Below are 24770 nucleotides of genomic sequence, written 5' to 3'. Positions count from 1 at the left end.
AATCAGAATTTAGATAGGAAAAATCTGATTGGCTGATGGAATCAGCCAATCAGATTGAGCTCGCATTCTATTGGCTGTTACATCAAGTGTTCTTTCAAGACGACAGTCAACAGATACTAATTGGATAATGAACTGTTTAACAGTGAGGGATATTTATTTATTGTGCTGGTGTCAATTTTTAAGATTAAATCAGTCTTCATAGAGTTTGTCAAATTCTGAGACAATCATTGATGATATGGTTTATCATAGTATAATATGGAATGAGAGTGACCAAGATCTAAATATCTTCAAAGTCAGGATGTACTTGTAATTGAGAATGGGGCACCTTAGCAGACAATGGAAAAGGCAAATAAAAAGGCACAGTCAAGGAATGGTTAGAAAATTATGGTTGAAAGTATAGCAGTGTCAAACAGGCCAAGGTACTGTAAACTATGTGGCAGGATGATCAACCGTATTAAAACAACAACAGAGAGGTCATGCAAAAGTAATAAAAATGATCCTAAACCTAGAATTTTCAGTAAGCATGAGTGGGGGGCAGTAAATTTAGAGATATATTTAAGGATTAAAGGCTAGGATCAGTTTTAGAGATAAAGGATATATTTAGGGGCTAGAGTAGAGGGTTAGGTTTGGCATACAATTGGCTGTCGCAAAAGAGGTGCTGCACTATACTAAGTCTGTTGCAAACACTATTGCCAAGCATTTTTTTTTATCAAATGGTTAAAGAATTCACAGTATGTTTAAGCATGGATAGTTTTTGTGATGACCTTGCTAAAACAACTGTAACAAAATATTTTCATCTTCTTTTGACCATACGTTATTGTTGTTGATGTCAGACTAACGACTGTATGAAAATTATAGTCACAATATACAAAAAAAGTAGCAACAACGCATGAATTTTGTATGTTTATTCTTTCGGGCTTATGATTTGTAGTTTGGAAAATTGAGAACATTTAAGTATTCAATCTTGTGAATAATATGAAAATGTGAATTGCAAGTGCTAGAACACTCTATTAGGCAGGCTACAGAAAGAAAATAATGTTAGTATTCTGCTATGGTGAATATAATTCTTCTTGCACTACATAATTCTTTTCTAGCCTATGTTATTATTTAAATAATATTATAATAACACATTTCGCATGCTGAAATATTTATTCCATATATTTTTTTATTTTCAGAATAAACAATTGGTGTATTTTATGCTACAACATAAAAACATATTAACCAGTTAAAGATTGTTTTTCTTATAATCACATAATAATAGGGCAAAGTTTTGGATTACAATATAGGAATACCAGAACTTGCATCTTGCTGAAGAGTATCTTTATGCTCAAGGGTTCACTTGTTCATAGCAATCCTAAATCTTCACTTATTTGAGAATATAACACCAACCCGTGGGTACAATTGAAGCAGAGATGATCAAACTGGTCTATTGTAAGGGAAAATGTATTAAGGTTACAGGGGGGGAAGTTCTCAAGTAGAAGACCTGTCCTCCTGCAATCACCACTTGTGTTGTAGCATAGTGTGTCAAGATTTAGGAATGCAAAATAACTCTCTTCTGCAATTGTGCTCCCTTCTCTTGTGCAACCAGTTGTTCAAGAGCAGGGCCTATCAATCATACCTGAGGCTGCAAAGATGATAAGAAGCTAAAACTGTTTTTTAAAGTTGTGGCTTTAGGTTCTCTCAAACAAAAATGTTGGCATCAAAATGTTGACAATTTTTTTCTTAAATTTTAACATTTCATGGCAAGTGTTAAATTTACAGCTAAGTTTCCCATAGGTACAGCTTATCTAACTGCCCCTCACTAAACTTAAAGGCCTAGATTAAGAGTGGTGCTCAATCACTACTGCAAGAAGTGCAAACACAGACATAATCTTTGGGAACACATTAAAGGGGAGGGGGGGGGACGTGTTTTTCATTTTAGAGTGTTTCAAATTTAGAAACAATAATAAAAGTACAGGATTTTAATATCTTACATAAAAATTGGCCACAGTCATGATAGGATATGTTTTCAAGCATTTTTAACACTGTAAAAAGTGTTTTTGCAGAAAGGGTCAATTTTTACCATTGAAACTAAAGAGACGCTTCTTCTGGGCAAAACTGTATCTTACTGTACCAACCATGGTTATGAAAAACTAAATGTCACTCTACCAACCAAGATTGCAAATTACAGTTTTCAGAAACCTTTGTATATGGTGTTTACTTTCAGCCCTTTTTAAAGTGTGCTCAAGCAATACTAATGCTTGAGTAGGAGAAATGTACTTTTATCTTGTAATACAAGTGCACAGACATTCGTAACACACACATGGAATACCAAAAATCTCATGCAAAATACCACTCCACTTGTAATCTAAGTCAAATTATTTTAAAATTACATTATATTTAGTTTTATTTCCTTTGTATAATTATGATAGTCCCTAGGGCTCCATAACATGTGGGATATAATTTCCACCACTAGGGGGAGGCCAAGAACCCACACAAGAGCTTAAATTCCCTACCACCTGCTATCTCTTATCACTATCTATTGCATTCCTAGACAAACACTATCAGTTTGTCACCCTTCCATTTGGCCTGACTACAACTCCTAGCATTTTCAAAAAGGTGCTAGATACATTTTTGTTATTAATCAGAGATCAGGGGTTCTCAATTGCCCATTATCTGGATGATATTTTAGTGCAGGCTCCTTCCCTGCCTCTAGCTATTGCTCATACTCAATGGCTACTGTCTTTTCTTAAAGACCACAGTTGGATAATCAATGTTCTAAAGAGCTCTTTAACTTTAGCTACAAGGGTGTCATTTCTAGGAGTCATCATAGATTTAGTCCAAATACATCTGTTCCTTACAGACTCATGCAGAAGGTGTGTCTGTCCCTGCAATGTGCTTATTTTCCCTCAGTAGCTCAATGCATGGAGGTTGCAGCTTCTGATGCAGTTCTGTTTGTCCACCTTAACTATCTATGGTCAATAAGTGGTCAAATAAGTATCTGCAATTGGAACAGCAGATTCCTCTGGATTTGTCCATAGGACAATCTCTCTCTTGGTGGATACAAGATCCTTCCTTGACTCTTGGGGAATCATTTATTTGTCCATCATGGGCTATTGTGATGACAGATGACAATATTTCAGGCTGGGTGTGGTCTGGAATTCTTGAAGAGTACAAGAAGTTTAGTCCCCACTGGAGGTGAGGTTACTATTCAACATTCTGGAATTCTTAAAAGAAGAAAAGTTTATCTGTTTCCAGTCAGACAATATCACGGTGGTGGCCTACATCAATCATAAAGGGAGTACCCACAGTCCACAAGCTTTGAAGGAAGAGAAGGCAAAGAGAAATCAATGCTCATTGTCATCTGTTCACATCCCAGGAGTGAACAGTTGTGAAGCAGGTTACCTCAGCCATAATCCGGTATATAAGCATAACATTCACTTTCTTTGAGAGAGAGAGTTAGCCAGCATACTCCTAAATGTCTGGCCTGCCTGTATAGCACTTGATAGTGCTTTCCCAAATGTGAGTGCATTTCTACCACCTTGCATTAACTTTGCCATCTGTTTGAACTTATTACGCTATGGGCGCCTTCTTTTTATATATTTTTTTTATAATCCGGTATATCCAGGAGAGTGTACTCTCTATCAGGACATCTTTTATCAATTAGTGATCAGATGGGGTCAACCGGACATAGATCTGATAGCCTTCTATTTAAATCACAAACTTCCAATGTATTCTGCAAGATCAAGAGATCCAAAGGCTCAAATGATAGATGTCTTGGTGTATCCATGGAATTTTCATGTAGCATACTTGTTTCCTCCATTTGTACTACTTCCAAGATCTCTTGTCTCAAGGGCCTCTTTTCCATCAGGATCTCAAATATCTAAATTTAATGGTGTGATGGTTGAATGCCTAGATTTAAAGCATAGAGGGTTCTCTGATTCAGTTGTTGACACTTTGATTCAAATCAGAAAATCAATTACACAAAAAATATATCACACAATTTGGAAAGCATAATTTAAATGACATTCTTCCATAGGATTTTCTTGGTATTCCTTAAGGATTCCTAGAATTCTTCAGATTTTAAAAGAAGGCATTGACAAGGGTTTGTCTGTTCTCTTTCACAGAAAATTAGCTAAATTTCAGAACATTCAAAATTTTGTCAAGGCGCTAATAAGGCCAGTAGTGATAGCTATTTCTCCACCCTGGAATTTGAATTTAGTTCTTTCTACTTTGCATGGCCCTCGCTTTGAACCAATGCATTCCATTGATCTCAAACTCTTACTATAGAAAGTATATTATTGTTAGCGATTTCCTCTGCTATAAGAGTTTCTGAGTTATCAGCTTTATCCTGTGATTCTCCATTTTTAGTTTTTCACAAAAATAAAGCTGTACATAGTACTAAATATGATTTTCTTTCCAAGGTAGTTTCTTTGGAAAATATCAATCAGTAGATTGTTTGTTCATTACACTGGGACTTGTAAAGGGCAGAAGGCTACCCCTGTTGCTTTGGCATCTTGGATCAAACAGGTAATTCACAAGGCTTACTTAGTGGCTTGAAAGTTGCCCCCTAAATGTATCACGCTCCATTCCATAAGATCAGTGGCAACTTCCTTGGCTTTCAAACATGCTGAATCTTTGGATCAGATTTGCAAAGCTGCAACATGGTCTTCTCTGCATATATTTTGGAAATTTTGATGTTTGTGCTTCTTCACATGCTTCTTCATTTATTAGGCCACAGTCTGATAAATAGGAACTGTCTGAAAATTATACCAACCATTCCGTAACATGGACTATCTGCTTGGATTTTAATCTCACATGTTATGGAGCCCTATAGACTATCATCATTATATGAATGAAAACAAAATGTATGCTTACCTAAAACATTTTCTTTTAGAATGATGATAGTCCATAGGCAATGCCCATTTAAATTTTTGGGGCGACAGTTTTAGACAGTTCTAATTTGCACCTCTATAGATTCTGCTTTTGTCTTTCCTACGTATCTGTTTCCTATTATCTGCTTGGTTATGCATTGAACTGAGGAGAGATGGGAGGTGGAAGATAATTTAAGCTCTTGTGTGGGTTGATGGTTTCCTCCTATTGGTGAGAATTATATCCCACATGTTATGAAGCCCTATGGACTATCATCATTCTGAAAGAAAGGAAATTATCAAGCAAACTTTAATAGTGTTTTTCTTTATTGCATCTAAAAGATGACATTTAATGTATTACAGTGTTCTTTTTTTGAAACACAGATGTTCCTGTGCATAGAATGAAATAGAACTGTGGAAGGGTTCTTTTCCAGAGATAAAACTCCTATCCCATATTATTGTGCTCATCCTTCTAGTTTCAAAATCAAAAAGTTTTAACTTAACTGTATAATAAAGAAATACTAAAACATTACAATAAATAATCTATTTGGATAATCTGTAATAATAATACACAATGGCAAAGGAAGTGCTATTATTACCGTTTGTAGTCCCAAAATATTTCTGAATTAAATTCTAATAATGCCAAAGACTTTAAACTTTGTGCTTCAAAGAAAACCCTTTTCATGCAAAAATAATAAATTAAACATGTTTAATAAGGCTGTTTCTTATGCATGATAGACATTTGTTGAGTTTAATGTTATGCCAATATGAAACTAAAATTGTATTGCTATTATAGTGTAAAAAATGCATGCTCTAATTTATTAGATCATATCATTTTAGTACTTGCAACCTTCAAATTCTGGGCCCCATTTAGGGCTAGATTACAAGTCGAGCGCTGGTTAATTTTACCACTAGTTTGCGGTAGCGCTTAGTGCTTGAAAAATTAACTAGAGGTCAGAGCTCTGGTTAATTAAAAAAAAAAATGTCCCCCAATTGCCCCCCCAAAATAAAATGAAAAATAAAAAAATATGACCATCTTTTTTTTTTTTAATAAAATAACTGCACAAAGCAGTTATAAGGGGTTAAAGTGAGCAGATGTGGGTTTTTAGAAAAAAAAAAAAACGGCAATATAAAAAATGCCTTTACATTGCGGTCTAAGGGGACTGCGCAACTTATCCCCTTCACTGCGCTAGGTTCTATCGGCATCAGAACAAGGCTCCCATTGGAGTCTATGGAAGTGTGTTCTCGTGAGTGCAAAGCTTCCATTCAATGTGATCGCAATGTCACATTCATATTGTACTCAACTTGCAATACTAGCGCACATTTACGTGCACCAATATGACTGAGTAGAGTGCAAATATATTGCTTGTGAAAGCGCAATTTTGTGCTCCAATCATAATCTGGCCCTTATTAAGATGTGGATGCAGCTTCGGGGCCTCAGCATTTCAGTCTTGTGCATATGAGCCTTAAACACTAGTTAAGTAGTTGCGGTCTGAAGACTGCAGCTACTTATACTCTCTGTCCCCTAAAGTGGGGTGGACTTAAAGGGACAGTTTACTCAAAAATGTTCTACCCTTTAATTTGTTCCAAATGATTCACTTTACCTGCTGGAGTGTATTAAATTGTTTACAAGTATGTCCATTGCCCTTTTAGTGGCATATGAAATAGTTGATTTAGCCTGTGGTATCCCCACCCATCCTGAACGTTTTTGGCCTCAAAGCCAAACTGTGTTAACACAGCCAGTATAAAAAAATTACACTCCCAGTGGGATATAGAAGAAATGAGGTAATAAAATGTTAATTTTCCATTGTTCTCTCCAAGTATTGATGATTGGTAGTGATGTTGCGAACATAAAATTTTCCATTCGCGAACGGTGAACGTGAATTTCCGCAAATGTTCACGAACAGGCGAACCGGGCGAACCACCACAGACTTTAATAGGCAGGCGAATTTTAAAACCCACAGGGACTCTTTCTGGCCACAATAGTGATGGAAAAGTTGTTTCAAGGGGACTAACACCTGGACTGTGGTATGCCGGAGGGGGATCCATGGCAAAACTCCCATGGAAAATTACATAGTTGATGAAGAGTCTGGTTTTAATCCATAAAGGGCATAAATCACCTAACATTCCTAAATTGTTTGGAATAACGTGCTTTAAAACATCAGGTATGATGTTGTATCGATCAGGTAGTGTAAGGGTTACGCCTGCTTCACAGTGACAGACATTTCAGGCACTTTATGCTTATACCGGGGGTCTAGTAGCGTGGACACCCAGTACAGGTCGTTCTCCTTCAGCCTTTTTATACGAGGGTCCCTCAACAGGCACAACAGCATGAAAGACCCCATTTGCACAAGGTTGGATGCCGAGCTACTCATGTCCCATTCTTCGTCCTCAGTGATCTCACTGAAGGTATGTTCTTCCCCCCAGCCACGTACAACACCACAGGTACCAGATAGGTGACAACGAGAACCCTGGGATGCCTGTTGTGGTTGGTCTTCCTCCTCCTCCTCAAAGCAACATTCCTCCTCTGACTCCTGTTCCTCATAATCCTCTTCCAGCGTTGCCGCAGGTCCAGCAAGCGATGCTGATAAGGCTGTTTCTGGTGGTGATGGTGACCACAACTCTTCCTCTTCATGCTCATCTACGGCCTGATCCAGCACTCTTCACAGGGCACGCTCCAGGAAGAAAACAAATGGTATGATGTCGCTGATGGTGCCTTCGGTGCGATTGACTAGGTTTGTCACCTCCTCAAAAGGACGCATGAGCCTACAGGCATTGCGCATGAGCATCCAGTAACGTGGCAAAAAAATTCCCAACTCCGCAAAGGCTGTCCTAGCACTCCGGTCATACAAATAGTCGTTAACGGCTTTTTCTTGTTGGAGCAGGTGGTCGAACATTAGGAGTGATGAATTCCAACGTGTCGGGCTGTCGCAAATCAAGCGCCTCACTGGCATGTTGTTTCGCCGCTGGATATCTGAAAAGTGCACCATGGCCGTGTAGGAACGCCTGAAATGGCCACACACCTTTCTGGCCTGCTTCAGGACATCCTGTAAGCCTGGGTACTTATGCACAAAGCGTTGTACGATCAGATTACACACATGTGCCATGCACGGCACATGTGTCAACTTGCCCAAATTCAATGCCGCCAACAAATTTCTTCCATTGTCACAAACCACTTTGCCGATCTCCAGTTGGTGCGGAGTCAGCCACTGATCCACCTGTGCGTTCAGGGTGGACAGGGGTGCTGGTCCGGTGTGACTCTCTGCTTTCAAGCAAGTCAACCCCAAGACGGCGTGACACTGCCGTATTCGGGATGTGGAATAGTACCTGGGGAGCTTGGGGGGTGCCGTTGATGTGGAACAAGACGCAGCAGCAGAAGAGGACTCAGCCAAGGAGGTTATGGAAGAGGATGGAGTAGGAGGAGTAGAGGAGGTGGCAGCAGGCCTGCCTGCAAGTCGTGGTGGTGTCACCAACTCCTCTGCAGAGCCACGCATTCCATGCTTGGCAGCCATCAGCAGGTTTACCCAATGCGCAGTGTAGGTGATATACCTGCCCTGACCATGCTTTGCAGACCAGGTATCAGTGGTCAGATGGACCCTTGCCCAAACACTGTGTGCCAGACATGCCATTACTTCCTTTTGCACAATCGAGTACAGGTTGGGGATTGCCTTTTGTGCAAAGAAATTTCGGCTGGGTACCTTCCACTGCAGTGTCCCAATAGCTACAAATTTTTGGAATGCCTCAGACTCCACCAGCTTGTATGGTAAAAGCTGGCAGGCTAAGAGTTCAGACAAGCCAGCTGTCAGACGCCGGGCAAGGGGGTGACTTTGTGATATTGGCTTCTTACACTCAAACATGTCCTTGACAGACACCTGACTGTGGGCAGATGAGCAGGAACTGCTCAAGGCGAGAGACAGAGTGGCGGATGGTTGAGAGGGGGCAAGGAGGACAGCAGTGGTTGATGTGGCTGAAGATTGTGGACCAGGAGGAGGATGGCGGCTTTGAGTTTGTGTGCTGCTTGTACTCATGTGTTGATCCCATAGGCATTTGTGATGTGAGATCATGTGCCTTCACAAAGCAGTTGTACCTAGGTAGGTGTTGGACTTCCCACAACTCAGTTTCTTTTGGCACAGGTTGCAAATGGCATCGCTGTTGTCAAAAAAAATGCCACACTGCTGAGCTCTGCAATGACGGCATTCTGGTGGTGGCAACAGCATGCGTTGATTGGCGTGCTGTCTGGCTGACCCCGGGTGCCGATGCATGCTGTCTGACTGTGCCACTAGCTCCTTGCAACGACCTCCCCCTGCTTCCAACTCGTCTCCTCCTCCTCTCTGTCTCCCCATCTGAACTTTCCCCTGTTCATCTTCTTTTCTAGCGTGAACCCACGTGACATCCACGGATGCATCGTCATCATCAACCGCTTCACTTGTATCTGACAACTCAGCAAAGGAAGCAGCAGCGGGTACAACATCATCATCATCACACCGTACGTCCATGTGTGTAATGCTGCCTGACTGACTGACTACATCCTCTGGCAATAATGGTTGTGCATCACTCATTTCTTCCAACTGATGTGTAAATAACTCCTCTGACAGATCAAGTGAAGCGGCTGTGGTGCTAGTGTTGGTGGTGGCGGCAGGCGGGCGAGTGGTAACTTGAGAGGTGCCCGAAGCAAAGCTGGAGGAGGATGGTGCATCAAGGTTCCGAGCGGAAGCTGTAGAAGATTGGGTGTCCTGTGTTAGCCAGTCAACTATGTCCTCAGAACTTTTCGAGTTCAGGGTACGTGGCCTCTGAACACTGGGCATTATTCTAGGGATAAAGGTAATCACAGCACCACGACCACGACGGCCCCTGCAGGGTGGCCTGCCTCTGCCTGTCATTTTTTTTTCGATTAGTGGTACTATGCATGCAAGCTACTGTGACAACAGATATGAGTGGCACTGTGCACTGGCAGAAGTTGGCGGAGTAGACGCTGTAGGCCTGACACACATGCTTGCAGACAACTAACTGCTATTCAATCTATTACAGTCAAAATTGTATTTTTTTTTTAAATGTACACTACTGTTACACCAGATATGTGTTGCACTGGTGTGACACTGTGCCCTGGCAGGCCCTGAAATGCACACGTGTGAAGGAAACTGACTGCTATTATTTCACAGTCCCCAATATGTCCCCCAATAAGGCAGAGTGGGAGGGTTAGGAAGCTGTTTTGGGGGGGGATCAGGGAGGTTGGGGGCTAAGTGGGGGATCCTACACAACAGCATATGTAAATATGCTAAAAAATATATATTAAAAAAAAAAGATACCTTTTATTTTACTACTGGTAGACTTTCTGCCAGTACTTAAGATGGTAGGGACAATTGTGGGGTGGGGGAGGGAAGAGAGCTCTTTGGGAGGGATAAGGGGGTCTGATGTGTCAGGTGGGAAGCTGATCTCTACACTAAAGCTAAAAGTAACCCTGCAAGCTCCCTACCTAATTAACCCCTTCACTGCTGGGAATAATTCATGTGTTGTGCGCAGTTGCATTTAGTGGCCTTCTAACTACCAAAAAGCAACGCCAAAGCCATATATGTCTGCTATTTCTACACAAAGGGGATCCCAGAGAAGCATTTACAACCATTTGTGCCATAATTGCACAAGCTGTTTGTAAATAATTTCAGTGAGAAACCTAAAGTTTGTGAAAAAGTTGACTATTTTTTTTAATTTGATCGCATTTGGCGGTGAAATGGTGGCATGAAATATACCAAAATGGGCCTAGATCAATACTTGGGGTTGTCTACTGCACTACACTAAAGCTAAAATTAACTCTACAAGCTCCCTACAAACTCCCTAATTAACCCCTGCACTGCTGAACATAATACACGTGTGGTGCGCAGCGGCATTTAGCGGCCTTCTAATTACCAAAAAGCAATGCCAAAGTCATATATGTCTGCTATTTCTGAAAAAAGGGGATCCCAGAGAAGCATTTACAACCATTTGTGTCATAATTGCACAAAATGTTTGTAAATGATTTTAGTGAGAAACCTAAAATTTGGAAAAATGTAACGTTTTTTTTTATTTGATCACTGTGTTCATTAAGGGGTTAATGTACACTACTGTTACACCAGATATGAGTTGAACTGGTGTGAACTGTGCCCTGGCAGGCCCTGAAACGCACACGTGTGAAGGAAACTGACTGCTATTATTTCACAGTCAAAAAAGTGTTGTTTTTTTTAAATGTACACTACTGTTACACCAGATATGAGTTGCACTGGTGTGACACTGTGCCCTGGCAGGCCCTGAAATGCACACGTGTGAAGGAAACTGACTGATATTATTTCACAGTCAAAAAAGTGTTGTTTTTTTAAATGTACACTTCTGTTACACCAGATATGAGTGGTGGCACTGGGCAAGTGGGCACAGTATACGCTGTGAGCCTGACACACACGCTGGCAGGCAGGCAACTGCAATTAGATTACACAGGAAAAAAAAAAAGCAGACTGATGTTCTAGCCCTAAAAAGGGCTTTTTGGGGTGCTGTCCTTACAGCAGAGATCAGATGAGTCCTTCAGGACTGTAGTGGACACTGAATACACTAGCCTAGCTATCGATTTCCCTATTAAATCAGCAGCAGCTACACTGTCCCTCCTCTCACTAAGAATGCAGCTTCCGGTCTGCTGCTGATTGGCTGGAATGTGTCTGCTGACTGTGAGGTACAGGGTCAAAGTTTACTCAATGATGACGAATAGGGGGCGGACCGAACATCGCATATGTTCGCCCGCTGCGGCGAATGCGAACTAGCTATGTTCGCCGGGAACTATTCGCCGGCAAACTATTCGGGACATCACTAATGATTGGTTTATAGACATATATAAGATAAAGAAGCAGCTATATGTACACAATGTGATAAGGTAATGAGATCTGATTATACCTACAAGCTCAAGCCATTTTATTAGGTTGTGGCTTCAAAGCACAAAATCAGCTAATTCATATACACAAATAAGCGTTAAAAAAGCAAATCACATACATTTTATACTCTGGTAAAAAAAAGTAATTGGAAACACATTAAGGGAAAAACTATTTTATAGTATTCTGTCCCTTTAAATCATCTGGATCTGTTTAGAATAATTGACAGTCCCTGTTTGTGCACAATGGTATGTGTGGGAGCAGGGGCAGCATTGCAAAAGCAGCGGTAGATAAGGTCCCTAAGAGCAAACCTTGTCCAAATGGCAGATATATGAAGCCTTATGTGTTTAACTGTCTCAAATGGGTTAAACATATATTTAAAGAACCACACAGGAGCTGCAGAGATCTGCTGATCCTTAATGGGAACTACTAATGATCCAAACAGTGGTGACAATCCCTTATCTGGGTTTTAGCAAATATCAATGCTGATTGGGTCACCATCTATTTCCCTGTGGGATCAGCAGTTCTCTTCTGTTCCTGAGCTATACTTTAGTGATTTATTTGACCCCTTAGCGGGAGTTAAACACATAGGGCTATATTACAAGTGGCACGCTAATTTTGCAATTTCGCTTGAGCAAAAACAAATTTCTATGCTATGTTGAGTTTGCACACGTGAAGAATTAGTGCACATCTGTCAGGCTTATGGGCGAAAAACCAGGATGGTAGTAAAATACCCAAAGGTGCTGGTAAAGTGATTCTCCCAAATGCAAGTGTTTCTACTGAATCAATAGCATCCACACGCCGGATGGAACACTCCGAATGTGTAGGGATGCAAATGTCGACAAGCGTCATGGGTGTGGCATTTGATGATATTTGTATCCCTGCACATTTTGAGTCTTCAAGCCGGCTTGAGGATGCTATCTATTCAGTGATAGAGAAGCTTGAATTTTGGTGAATACTTTTACCAGCAACTGGTAACTTTTATCCTGGAAAGTCCATTGCAATCCTGAACAAGTGGGTCTAAAAACCCTGAGAGTTGGTTCAGCTTGGACGCATCCAGATACCTTCAATATAGAGAGGCCAGAGTGACGCTTTTGTGATTGATCAGCTGAATTATTGCCCTTTGGTTTTACTGTGCAAGTTACATACCTCATAATCTATTGAGGTTTTAAAGTGTGAGTGTGAAATCTACAAAAGTAATGGAATATAATAAAAGTTTGTATATTTTTCCTACACTTAGTTCTCTTTTATATATTATATTATATTTTTTTGTAAATGAAGTTGCACTGCAAAAACACATGAACATTTGTATAACAGAAACAAAAACCTATCTATTTGAAGTAATAAAATGATCTTTTATGGTAAATCATTACAACAAATCAACGTATGGACACATGTTCTTGTTATTAATGGGTTGAAGTCCATATTTATCTTTGCTGTAATATTTTGACCTGCTAAGTGTAATAGAATAAGCTGAAAAATTAGGTCCATTAACAACCACATAAAACAAGTTGGAAGCGGTTAGTAGGCCATTATTAGACGTAATGTAATGTGTACACTCACTGGGCTCCAATAATCAAACCTGTTTTGCTGTTAGTTGAAAAGTTATGGTAATCTCAAGTTCATTCATTCGAGGACAGGTGGAAGCACTTCAGAAAGATTTTCTTGTACAATGTAAAATGCAGTGTATCTGCAACCCACTTCCTTTGATTAAACGGGTTCTCCAGTTAGGGATCTTGTTAGTCTATGATTTAATAAATGGAACCATCCATTATCTTTTTCAGCTTTGATTACCTTAAAAGGGAGCCAAAACAATCTCTCTTACTTAAAGGGACATGAAACCCAATATTTTTCTTTCATAATTCAGATAGAGAATACAATTATAAACAGCATTACAATTTACTTCAATTACTTAATTTGCTTTATTCTTCTGATATCCATTGTTGAAGAAATAGCAATGCACATGGGTGAACCAATCACACAAGGCATCTATGTGTAGCCACCAATCAGCAGCTACTGAGCCTATTTAGACTTTTCAACAAAAAGAATATCAAGCAGAAAATTAAGCAAATTAAATAATAGAAGTAAATTGGAAAGTTGTTTAAAATTGCATGTTCTTTATAAATCATGCAAGAAAACATTTGGGTTTCATGTCCCTTTAAATTTAGCAAATGGAACACACAACTCAGAGTTTTATAGACTGTCAGATGGTGCTAAATTTTTAGCAGCCATAAATTTGACTATAGTTTGTATAATAATAACAAAATATTGCATTTTATTATTAAATTGTTTATCAGTACAGATACTCTAGTATTTAGCAATACATTTTAATACATATGAAAGGCATTAACTGAAACAATTAAAGAAAGATATTATATTTAATGAATAAGAAGGGAGATAGAAACACTATACAGTTTTTTAGCAGAAGTAAAGTGATTATATAGCCACTGCTGCATATACTGTATATAAGGCATCACTACAGAGTGCAAACTGTCTGGCACCCAGCTGGCTCAACTAATTGTTCTTTAAGTAACTACTTGGAATACTTTTGTGGTCCTTTGGTTGCATCTGCCTTGACCTTAAAGGGATAGTCTAGTCAAATTCTGTCAATATTGTTTTTTATACTTTTTATCATTTTAGCTTAACTGTTCATGGGGCTGATTTACTAAGCAGTGTATGCTGCTCATTTTGTGCGAGCCTTCCGGCTCACCGAAATCAGGAGTTAAGAAGCAGGTGGCAACTGCAATCATCCCGATCAGATACGATTGGGATGATTGATACCCCCTGCAAGCGGCCGATTGGCTGCAAATGTGCAGGGGCGGCATTGCATAAGCATTTCACAAGTAATGCTTGTGTAATGATAAATGCAGACACAGTACGTAATAATAAATCGGTCCCCATATCTTTTGTAGTTTATTTCTTTATGTAAAACTGTTTTATGAGCTTTTCATTTTATTTATTTATTTATTTATTTATTATTATTATTATTATTATTATTATTGTTAATATTATTATTATTATTATTATTATTATTATTGTATTATTTATTTTAAACAGAACACATATACATTATGCTTTTATATATTTTTCTAAGGTTCTAAAGAATGAAGGGAAATTTGTCAACATTCAAGAAGTAATGGACCAATGGACGCTTCAGATGGGATACCCTGTAATAACTATCATAAGAAATGACACCATAGATGATTACATATCTATTACTCAGGATCGTTTTTTATATAATATAGATGCCATTATCAAAGATCCAGAAATCAAAAATAATAGGTAAGGTTTTAGTTAATTATAAAGTATTTGATTTGATTATCAGTTGTGCTAAAAAGATTATTTTGCATACTTTCTCGGTGCTTGCTATGTCCTTGATTGATATGTTTTGTATTTAGAAATAATTTAGACTATTTATATATTTATCTGAAATAAACAGCTATAAATGACTGATCAAAGCTTGAGGAATGTGCTAATGAGTACAGCTCATTGTTGTCCCAATCTGTAAGCCTTCAATTAAATGGACTGCAAATACCTTGTAATTACAAGGAACTTCTATTGTCTTCATATATAAAACATACCAGCCAAGGCTAAACATTTTTAAAACAAATTAACAGCTTGTTTGCTGCAATTGTTTTTTAAATAATCAAACTTCGTCCACCACGTGCCTCATTTGGAGGAGATAATCTGGATTTGAGTCTGCAACTTGCAAGGCTAGCCAAAGTGATACCGCTAGTATAAAGTTAATTGTTTTTGTAGTTATTTGTTAAATCCAATTATAAAAAAAAATAATATATATATAGGAGTAGACTTAAAGTGATGGTAAATCCAATTGTTTAACAAATGCTAGGATTTACCATCACTAAAAATCAAGGGTAGTTTAATTCATCAACCGTGTAAAAAAGGTGCTAAACTTACCCTTTCTGTGCCATTGCACAGCGCTAAATTCAGCGGCTCCGGCCGGCCACGCTATTGGTTCAGAGGTGCAAACGTCACTTTATTGAAGTAGATCGTTGTGCCGTATGTGGCCTGAGCCGCTGAATTTAGCACTGTGCAATGGCACAGAAAGGGTGATGAATGAAACTCCCCTTGAATTTTAGTGATGGTAAATCCTAGCATTTGTTAAATGCTTGGATTTACCATCGCTTTAAGAAGTCTTCAGGGTTCTTTTTCAGTTTAATTAAATTACATGAAAAGAGAGCAAAATAAATAATGAAAGTATATTTAAAAGTTGTTTTAATTTGTATAATCTTGTATATTAAAAGCACAATGTGTTTACAGTTCCTTTAAATGATTACTGTCTGTTATAATTGTTAAGCTAAACAACTAACATATTAAAGTTAATAAACATTAATTAAAACCTACTGACCTATATTTTCTCTGAAACAAAGTTTCCTAACGTTCTAAAAGTTATATCTTTTATTCGCCGATGATGTCACGTTATCCTGCCCACTATTTTCAGCACTGCATGTTAAAAATACTTAAACCAATAACTTTGTGTTTAAAGCGCCATTTTGAAACCTAGGTATTGTAAACGGATTGGTACAGAGCAAAGGATACTCACGGAGTGGGTTTGGAAAACAATTAAATTTGCAGACAAGATTTCTGATATACGATAGAGATATGTTAATGAAATGCTATTGATAAAAAGCGTATTTGGGGTAGTTAGTTAGTAACAGGCATAGAAAATATTTACTTACAGTGGCCCTTTAACTCTAACTATCCATTCAAAAACCTTCAGATAGTATTTAACCCAAACCATCACCATTTCCATTTTTATAGTGTTCCCCAAAGCAAACTGTTAAATGATGCATCCGCTCATAAGACCCCCCCACCAGTATTCTCCCAAGAACTATTACCTCTAAAGTACCCCAAACATAATTCCTCTACCAGAAAACCACTCCCTACCATCTAACAGCCACATACAATAATCCCCAACTAAAAAACAGACTAACACCTGTGCAGCTTCCATTATATGCAACATTTTCCACTTGTTTACTGAGCAGAAAACTATAAACATCTATTTTAAAAATCTACGCAGCAACCACTACAAATATTTGTAGTCCAACAAAGGCTACTTTTAGTTACTAGTATAGTAACCTTGCCTATTTACGTAACAAAATATAATATAACAAATACATAAGAACTTAATATAAGAACTAAATTGAACTAAAATATAATAATTTAATGTGTGCTATTATGACAGATAGCTTGTAAAGCAAGCATTGAAATATGTTTTGAAGAAATGAAAACACTTATACTGAAAGCAATTGTTTTAAAATTATTAGCTGTGCCAGACTTGATTGGTAGGTTGTCTTTTGCCATCAACACTTAATTTGAATGTTGAAGGCTACCTTTGAAGAACGGATATCACAGACTTTCAGAAACACGTTATTTATCAATCAAAGCAAAACTTGTAAGAATTGTATTGCTTTCAGGCCATTTGTAACTACCCTGTATTTCTGAACAATATACTATCATGTGGAGCCTTAGGCAAGCTACTGTTTAATTTCCCTTTTCTTAAATTAATTCATGCAGCACTTCTTGATAGTCAAACCCTATTATTTTTCTTTTGTAAAATTATTTCTGAAAATGTTATGAGGAAATTTTGTTGAAGAACGATATCCATGTTTCAGTGTGCTTTTGCAAAATATTATTTCTCTTTTTGTTCTGCAGACTGCAGCAGTCTCATTTAAAACCACCGGTACAATTAAAAATTTTGACAGAAAATAAGATTTCTGGTTTGTTTATCTTGCGTTTTGCTCACTAAAAGTAATCACTTCAGTACTTGTGATTTTTGCTCAATTTTCTTTGTATTGCAGCTACCTTTGGCAGATTCCATTAACGATTGCAGTAGGAAATACAAGCCATATCTCTCCCCAGGCAATTATATGGGTGTCCAACAAATCAGGTAAGAATATATAGGCATATCTAGAACTATATAAATGGTTTTGGATATGAAAAAAGAAAAGCAGAAACATTTTAATAATCTTACATATTTAAGTTCTTAAAAAACAGATAGTACTTTGAAAAGGACAACTTTTCAACAACAACCAGTTGATCAGATTAAGCCGAGGGGCATTTAAACAGTGAAATTGGTTTGCAGCAAATCTTCATTCATCTTAATCTGCAGACTAGTTTACAGAAAGCACATTTTTTCTTGGTCAGGCCAGGAAATTGTTACTACAAATATATTTGGAGTGATTCATTAAGCTCAACTAATTAATTAATATTAAAAGGGACATACTGCTATAAACCTATTATGGGCCAGATTATAAGTAGAGTGCTAACATTTACGAACTAGTGATCTCGGGTTTTCGTTAACGTTTGTACGCAGGTTAATTGTTCTGGTATGCACTGGTATTACAAGTTGAAAGTAAACACAATCGCTTGAGCACAATCGCAATGTACGCTAGACTGATTACCTTGTTTACTGTTGTGCAAAACTAAAAAGTGTCACAAAACATATCAAACATATATTACAAAGTTACACTCATAATAGCACCATCTAATAAATATTATTTAAAAAAATATTGCACACAAAAGATATGGGGTCTCAGGTGTCTAAAGATGTCTATAGTTACGTACATATATATTTATGTATTTATATGTGAATATATGTCTTTAAAGACATATATTTACACATATAAACACATAAATACACATGTACACATATATAAAAGTGCATTAGAGCGCTTTGCAGTTAAGTTGATAAAAACATGTAAAGTCCTATTTATGCAATATTCATATTTAATATAGTGTTATACTATGTATTTACTGTAATATTTTACATTCCAATGTTCTACACATAGCAGAATATGTTCTATGTATTTATAAATAGTTATTCCTATATATACCTGTATATATCTGTATTTATATATATATATATATATATATATATATATATATATATATATATATATGTATGTATAGATATATACTGTATCAAAATAACATCAGTTATATGTAGAAATATGTATTCATGGATAAATAGAACATATTCTGCAATATACAGAACATTTGAATGTGAAATATTAATATTTTCATGTCAGGTTAGCACACATAATAATATGCAATTTGGTTAGCGGTTCGGGGGTGTTAGTTTTTTTCCTACTTTTTTTTCTCCATTGACTTCTATGGGGGAATAGGTTTACTTTCAACTCATAATATCAGCTTAACCCGACGCACAAAAAGTTTACTTTTAGCACAATTAGCAATCTAGAGAAAGCGATAAATAGCGCTCTACTTGTAATCTAACCCTATGTTTTTTTATTTTATTTCTTAACTGCATATTTTCTGAATGGTTGCCAGAAACTCAAATTTGTTTAACTTTTTCAAATTATAATCCAATTAAGCTATAGCAGTGATTGAACATGCTTTTGTGTGAATAAAAGGATAAACATATAAAAGAATAAGATTAAACATTGTAATCATGGGGACAGAGCCAACTACTGCAGGGAGAAGACGCATTAGCGTTCAGCTCCGGCCGAAAAAGCAGAATAAAGCCTTAAAAAAGCCCTTTTTTTGGGACATCAACACTCATCAATCACTACAGCTACACTATGGTCCTATTCTGCATTGAATTCAGCTGATTTTATGTAGATTGCATGAACCAAAATATCAAACCGGACTACTAGTAAACCTAGGCTGCGGCCTTGCGACTTCATTCATGATAACCCCCGGCTATCCCATGACTATTCTTTTACTGTTTTGAAATTGAGGAGTACCATACAACACTACTTACTCTACTGACAGTGCTCAAATCTCAGATATTCAGAAGCTATGGAGACCTTATTGTTACAGTTAAAGGGGACGGTGCTAAAGAGGAGGCCGGACAGTCAGTGTACCATGGGTTAGACACATCTATGTCCTTGGGGGTCCAACCTGGCGCAGACCAGATCTCTCCACCCCGGTTGGAGGTGTCCATACAATCCAAAGTTTCTGCAGGCAATCACGCTAAGAAATATGTATGTGACTGCGGGTCTACTCTCGCTGAGCTTGTGATCACCAATGATGTCCTTTTGGCTCGGGTCCCTGGCGGGGGAGATGCGGCTGACTCCCGCGGTTAGGCTCCAGAGTGGCTTTGCTATAGCCCTTCAATTGGAAGATCTAAATCACCAACGCTAGTGAAACGGCGACCAGGAGCTGTATTCCTTGATGTATCAGAAGGTCTATTACCTTTGATAACCCTGGGCATACCACAATCAAGCTGTAAGGAGCCAGATCTTTACTAGAACCTACAAAACAGCTACCGCTCTGGTGTAGGGTAAGCTGAAGAAAATTATTATTCCATAGAAGTTAGCCTGGCCATGGCTAAATAGACTAAAGACTTACGGATCCTCTTCACCGTTGTGAACTGTAAGAATTAAGACCAGTGGAACGTTATGCTATGTTACCTCGTTGTTTGCTGTTAACTCTTGTTAATTTTCGTAATGTGATATAACTAACATGTCTAAATCTTTTTAGAGGTTAGAGCTGCATAATCCACTTAGTAGGTCATCCCACATGTCCCATATGAGATGACAATTATATGTGTGCTTAAGCTTTCCTGCTGAAATTTGCAAATACACCATTGCAATATTGTAGCAAATATATGTCACTAGCTAGGAATGGTGAAGTATAAATGGTTTACTGTATATCTGAAGCCTAACCTAATCTTGCTATGTTTAAACGCATAGGATAACTTTCAGTAGCCACTGGATTCCTGCTTTGTTAAGGCAGGTGGTGGTTGCTGGACCTGTTTCTAGCTCAGTTTATTTGCCTTCAAATTAGGGACATTAGCCAGATCTTATATGTTTGCAGCTCACTTTTGTTTTATCCATATGTTCTGCTATTTGCTGAGAGTTAGATATTTCAGCTCCCTGTTATGTTTCCATATAGCAATTTTTAATTTTCTACCAAGCTTGGTTGTTATCTGTATGTAACTGATTTAACTTAGCACAACATAGACTGTTTTATTATTCTGTATTAAGGCTATGAGGCTGTTGCTATTATATTTTGTGCTCTTTCACATAATGTCAGGTGATAGTCCTCTAACAGACCACTCTGCATTTTCCTGAATAGTTAGATGGAGGTATTTCTAGTATTAAGATACATTGAAGTGTATTAGTCCCTCCTATTTTTTATATATATATATATATATATATATATATATATATATATATATATATATATACATATATATATATATATATATATATATACAGGGAGTGCAGAATTATTAGGCAAGTTGTATTTTTGAGGATTAATTTTATTATTGAACAACAGCCATGTTCTCAATGAACCCAAAAAACTCATTAATATCAAAGCTGAATATTTTTGGAAGTAGTTTTTAGTTTGTTTTTAGTTTTAGCTATTTTAGGGGGATATCTGTGTGTGCAGGTGACTATTACTGTGCATAATTATTAGGCAACTTAACAAAAAACAAATATATACCAATTTCAATTATTTATTTTTACCAGTGAAACCAATATAACATCTCAACATTCACAAATATACATTTCTGACATTCAAAAACAAAACAAAAACAAATCAGTGACCAATATAGCCACCTTTCTTTGCAAGGACACTCAAAAGCCTGCCATCCATGGATTCTGTCAGTGTTTTGATCTGTTCACCATCAACATTGCGTGCAGCAGCAACCACAACCTCCCAGACACTGTTCAGAGAGGTGTACTGTTTTCCCTCCTTGTAAATCTCACATTTGATGATGGACCACAGGTTCTCAATGGGGTTCAGATCAGGTGAACAAGGAGGCCATGTCATTAGATTTTCTTCTTTTACACCCTTTGTTGCCAGCCACGCTGTGGAGTACTTGGACACGTGTGATGGAGCATTGTCCTGCATGAAAATCATGTTTTTCTTGAAGGATGTAGACTTCTTCCTGTACCACTGCTTGAAGAAGGTGTTTTCCAGAAACTGGCAGTAGGACTGGGAGTTGAGCTTGACTTAATCCTCAATCCAAAAAGGCCCCACAAGCTCATCTTTGATGATACCAGCCCAAACCAGTACTCCACCTCCACCTTGCTGGCGTCCGAGTCGGACTGGAGCTCTCTGCCCTTTACCAATCCAGCCACAGGCCCATCCATCTGGCCCATCAAGACTCACTCTCATTTCATCAGTCCATAAAACCTTAGAAAAATCAGTCTTGAGATATTTCTTGGCCCAGTCTTGACGTTTCAGCTTGTGTGTCTTGTTCAGTGGTAGTCGTCTTTCAGCCTTTCTTACCTTGGCCATGTCTCTGAGTATTGCACACCTTGTGCTTTTGGGCACTCCAGTGATGTTGCAGCTCTGAAATATGGCCAAACTGGTGGCAAGTGGCATCTTGGCAGCTGCACGCTTGACTTTTCTCAGTTCATGGGCAGTTATTTTGCGCCTTGGTTTTTCCACACGCTTCTTGCGACCCTGTTGACTATTTTGAATGAAACGCTTGATTGTTCGATGATCACGCTTCAGAAGCTTTGCAATTTTAAGAGTGCTGCATCCCTCTGCAAGATATCTCACTATTTTTTACTTTTCTGAGCCTGTCAAGTCCTTCTTTTGACCCATTTTGCCAAAGGAAAGGAAGTTGCCTAATAATTATGCACACCTGATATAGGGTGTTGATGTCATTAGACCACACCCCTTCTCATTACAGAGATGCACATCACCTAATATGCTTAATTGGTAGTAGGCTTTCGAGCCTATACAGCTTGGAGTAAGACAACATGCATAAAGAGGATGATGTGGTCAAAATACTCATTTGCCTAATAATTCTGCACTCCCTATATATATATATATATATATATATATATATATATATATATACCAAAAGAAATAAGAAAGGCACTCTCCGTTTTAAGTAGTGAAATGACTTTACTTAGGTGAACGTTTTCGGGGTCACCCCCTTCCTCAGACCTTACAAAACAAATTAACAGTGAACTATTTAAGTGCTTACCTGGTGACGATCCTGCCAGAGTCTGTGGCGTCCTCCTAGCGCAACTGCGCATGCGCAAGAGTCAGTACAGAGGCCCTGGAGGTTCAAAAGAGTCACCAAGGCAAAAAAATTGTGATATCACAAAAAACATAAAAACAGCAATATCAACATGTGAATTTAAAATCATAAGTACACAGAACACAATGACGTAGAGTTGGTGACTAATAACTTGTAGGTGTGTTGTGGAAAACTGTATAGACATGATGTTAATAATAATGGTATCGATTACCTAAGAATTCTATATGAAAAAACCGGCTTGGATGTCTTACAGAGGATGTATCAGTATAACACTCAGCACTTTGAAACAAGGTGACAGTAATCCGATGGTTAGCACACTAGTAGATAAGTATATACATCGGCAAAACAAAAATGTCTAATGTTGCTAAGCAACCATGTACACATCTTCTCAAAATCAAACAGATCGATCGCAAATAAACTTAACATACGTAGTCAATCAGGAAATCAAACGTGCTATCAATTGTATATCCACAATCTACTGCACACACAGTGAAAGGGCAAATATTTAAACAACAGCGCAACAGGGAAAAAAATTGGGAAAAAAATTGCTGCTAGGCAACCATATATGTGCCTCCCAACGGTAAACACGTCAGTTATAACGAGACACAGCATGTAAAGCGATCAAGATAACTCACCAGCCCCTCAGTAATCTTATCAGATGGTAAACCATATTAGATAAAAATTTTGTAATCTATCACCTGTATTATCACAAATAAAAAATAAAAATATATAACTGCGAAATGCCCAATAATATAAATATAACCACTCCTAATATGCAGTAGTATAGACACCAAGAAGCCAGCCATACAACGCTAGCTATCATTAGTACACTGACCTAGCAAACAATACTATCAGTGCTAGAAGGGGAACAAGACTTCAATCTTAATATACAGACCCTGTGTATAGACATCAAATTATAGGTAGAAACAAAAACCGAACAGTTTCAATACTCAAATTGAGTCAACCAATCATGATCATCATAATATTCATTCAGGCAACAAACAATAGATATCAAACATCTAAGATGATACTGTTACTAAACCAATGGGATAAAATATGTAGAATAGAACCTAAGAGCCCAAATCAGATGGGGAGTTCAAGAACAATTAGATAGGTAACAACACCCAATAGTGGATCATGGTCCTTACAAGAAACACTGCATGTCAAAATGAACATTTAACCCCTTAGGGACCAAAGTGTCGAGTGTGAAAATCCAGCGACTTTCCCTCTGTAAGAGCACCCTACCTCTGTCACCACCCCTCGCTAGGGGTGGGACGTGGTCAATAATAATAAAACGTAAGTCTGTGTTCCTATGTCTTGCCTGTCTTGCCTGCAAGAAATGTCTGGCAACTGGTTGGTCGGATTTACCATTCTCAAGTGCTGCCCTAATGGCCTATTCTAGTCATAATTCCTATTTTCTCCCTCAGCCGGTGGGGGAGATGGTAGGTAACATATGGAAGACTTAAATGGACACCGCCTGCTTTAACACTCTACACACTTTAGCAACCTACATTATATAATTGTGGATTGATGGGAGTGGATTGTACATAAGTTATGGATAAACTATTTATTATAATGCAACTTAATGTCTTTCTTTAGCAAGATGCTTTTATAATTGATGTAGCACTTCTGAAACAGTTACAGATGAGAGCCCCATTCTGCTATAATATTAGAGGAATTTTACATGACCTGCTGGTCTCTAGTCTATAGTTAGACAATATATTTTGCATAGAAGTGTATAATCACTAAACAATTGCCCCAATAGTAGCCTATTACCACATGAAACTTGTATACACTGAGGTTCCGCTTCAATTTAAACCCCCCCCCCCACATCAGTGTCATTCTATGATACTTTACAGTATCTATTAATTTCATTTATTCTAAAATATCAAGCAGTGTTTACCTGATGTTACTTTCTCTCAGATTATTACTATCGCCATATATCCCTACTTATCTATCTAATAAGTGTCATTAGACCTAATGGGGTCTTCAATTTGACTAACATTCCTGACCAGTGTTCCCAATATCAAAGGGCCCATGAGT

The 24770-nt window shown here is 37.9% G+C and overlaps 1 protein-coding gene across 1 annotated transcript in view; it reads left to right on the top strand.

Annotated features, from left to right (window-relative positions):
• TRHDE (thyrotropin releasing hormone degrading enzyme) overlaps positions 1 to 24770 on the top strand; it is a 1764002-nt gene that overhangs the window by 1282946 nt on the left and 456286 nt on the right. Inside the window, exons 9-10 of the mRNA XM_053716777.1 lie at positions 14829 to 15016; positions 17557 to 17645. Coding sequence (XP_053572752.1) covers positions 14829 to 15016; positions 17557 to 17645 — 277 coding nt within the window. The remainder of the gene's footprint in view (positions 1 to 14828; positions 15017 to 17556; positions 17646 to 24770) is intronic.

This window comes from Bombina bombina, chromosome 6 (assembly GCF_027579735.1).
Source record: "Bombina bombina isolate aBomBom1 chromosome 6, aBomBom1.pri, whole genome shotgun sequence".
NCBI lineage: Eukaryota > Metazoa > Chordata > Amphibia > Anura > Bombinatoridae > Bombina > Bombina bombina.
Note: the sequence above shows the minus strand (reverse complement) of the source record. Positions and strands in the feature narration are given on the sequence as shown.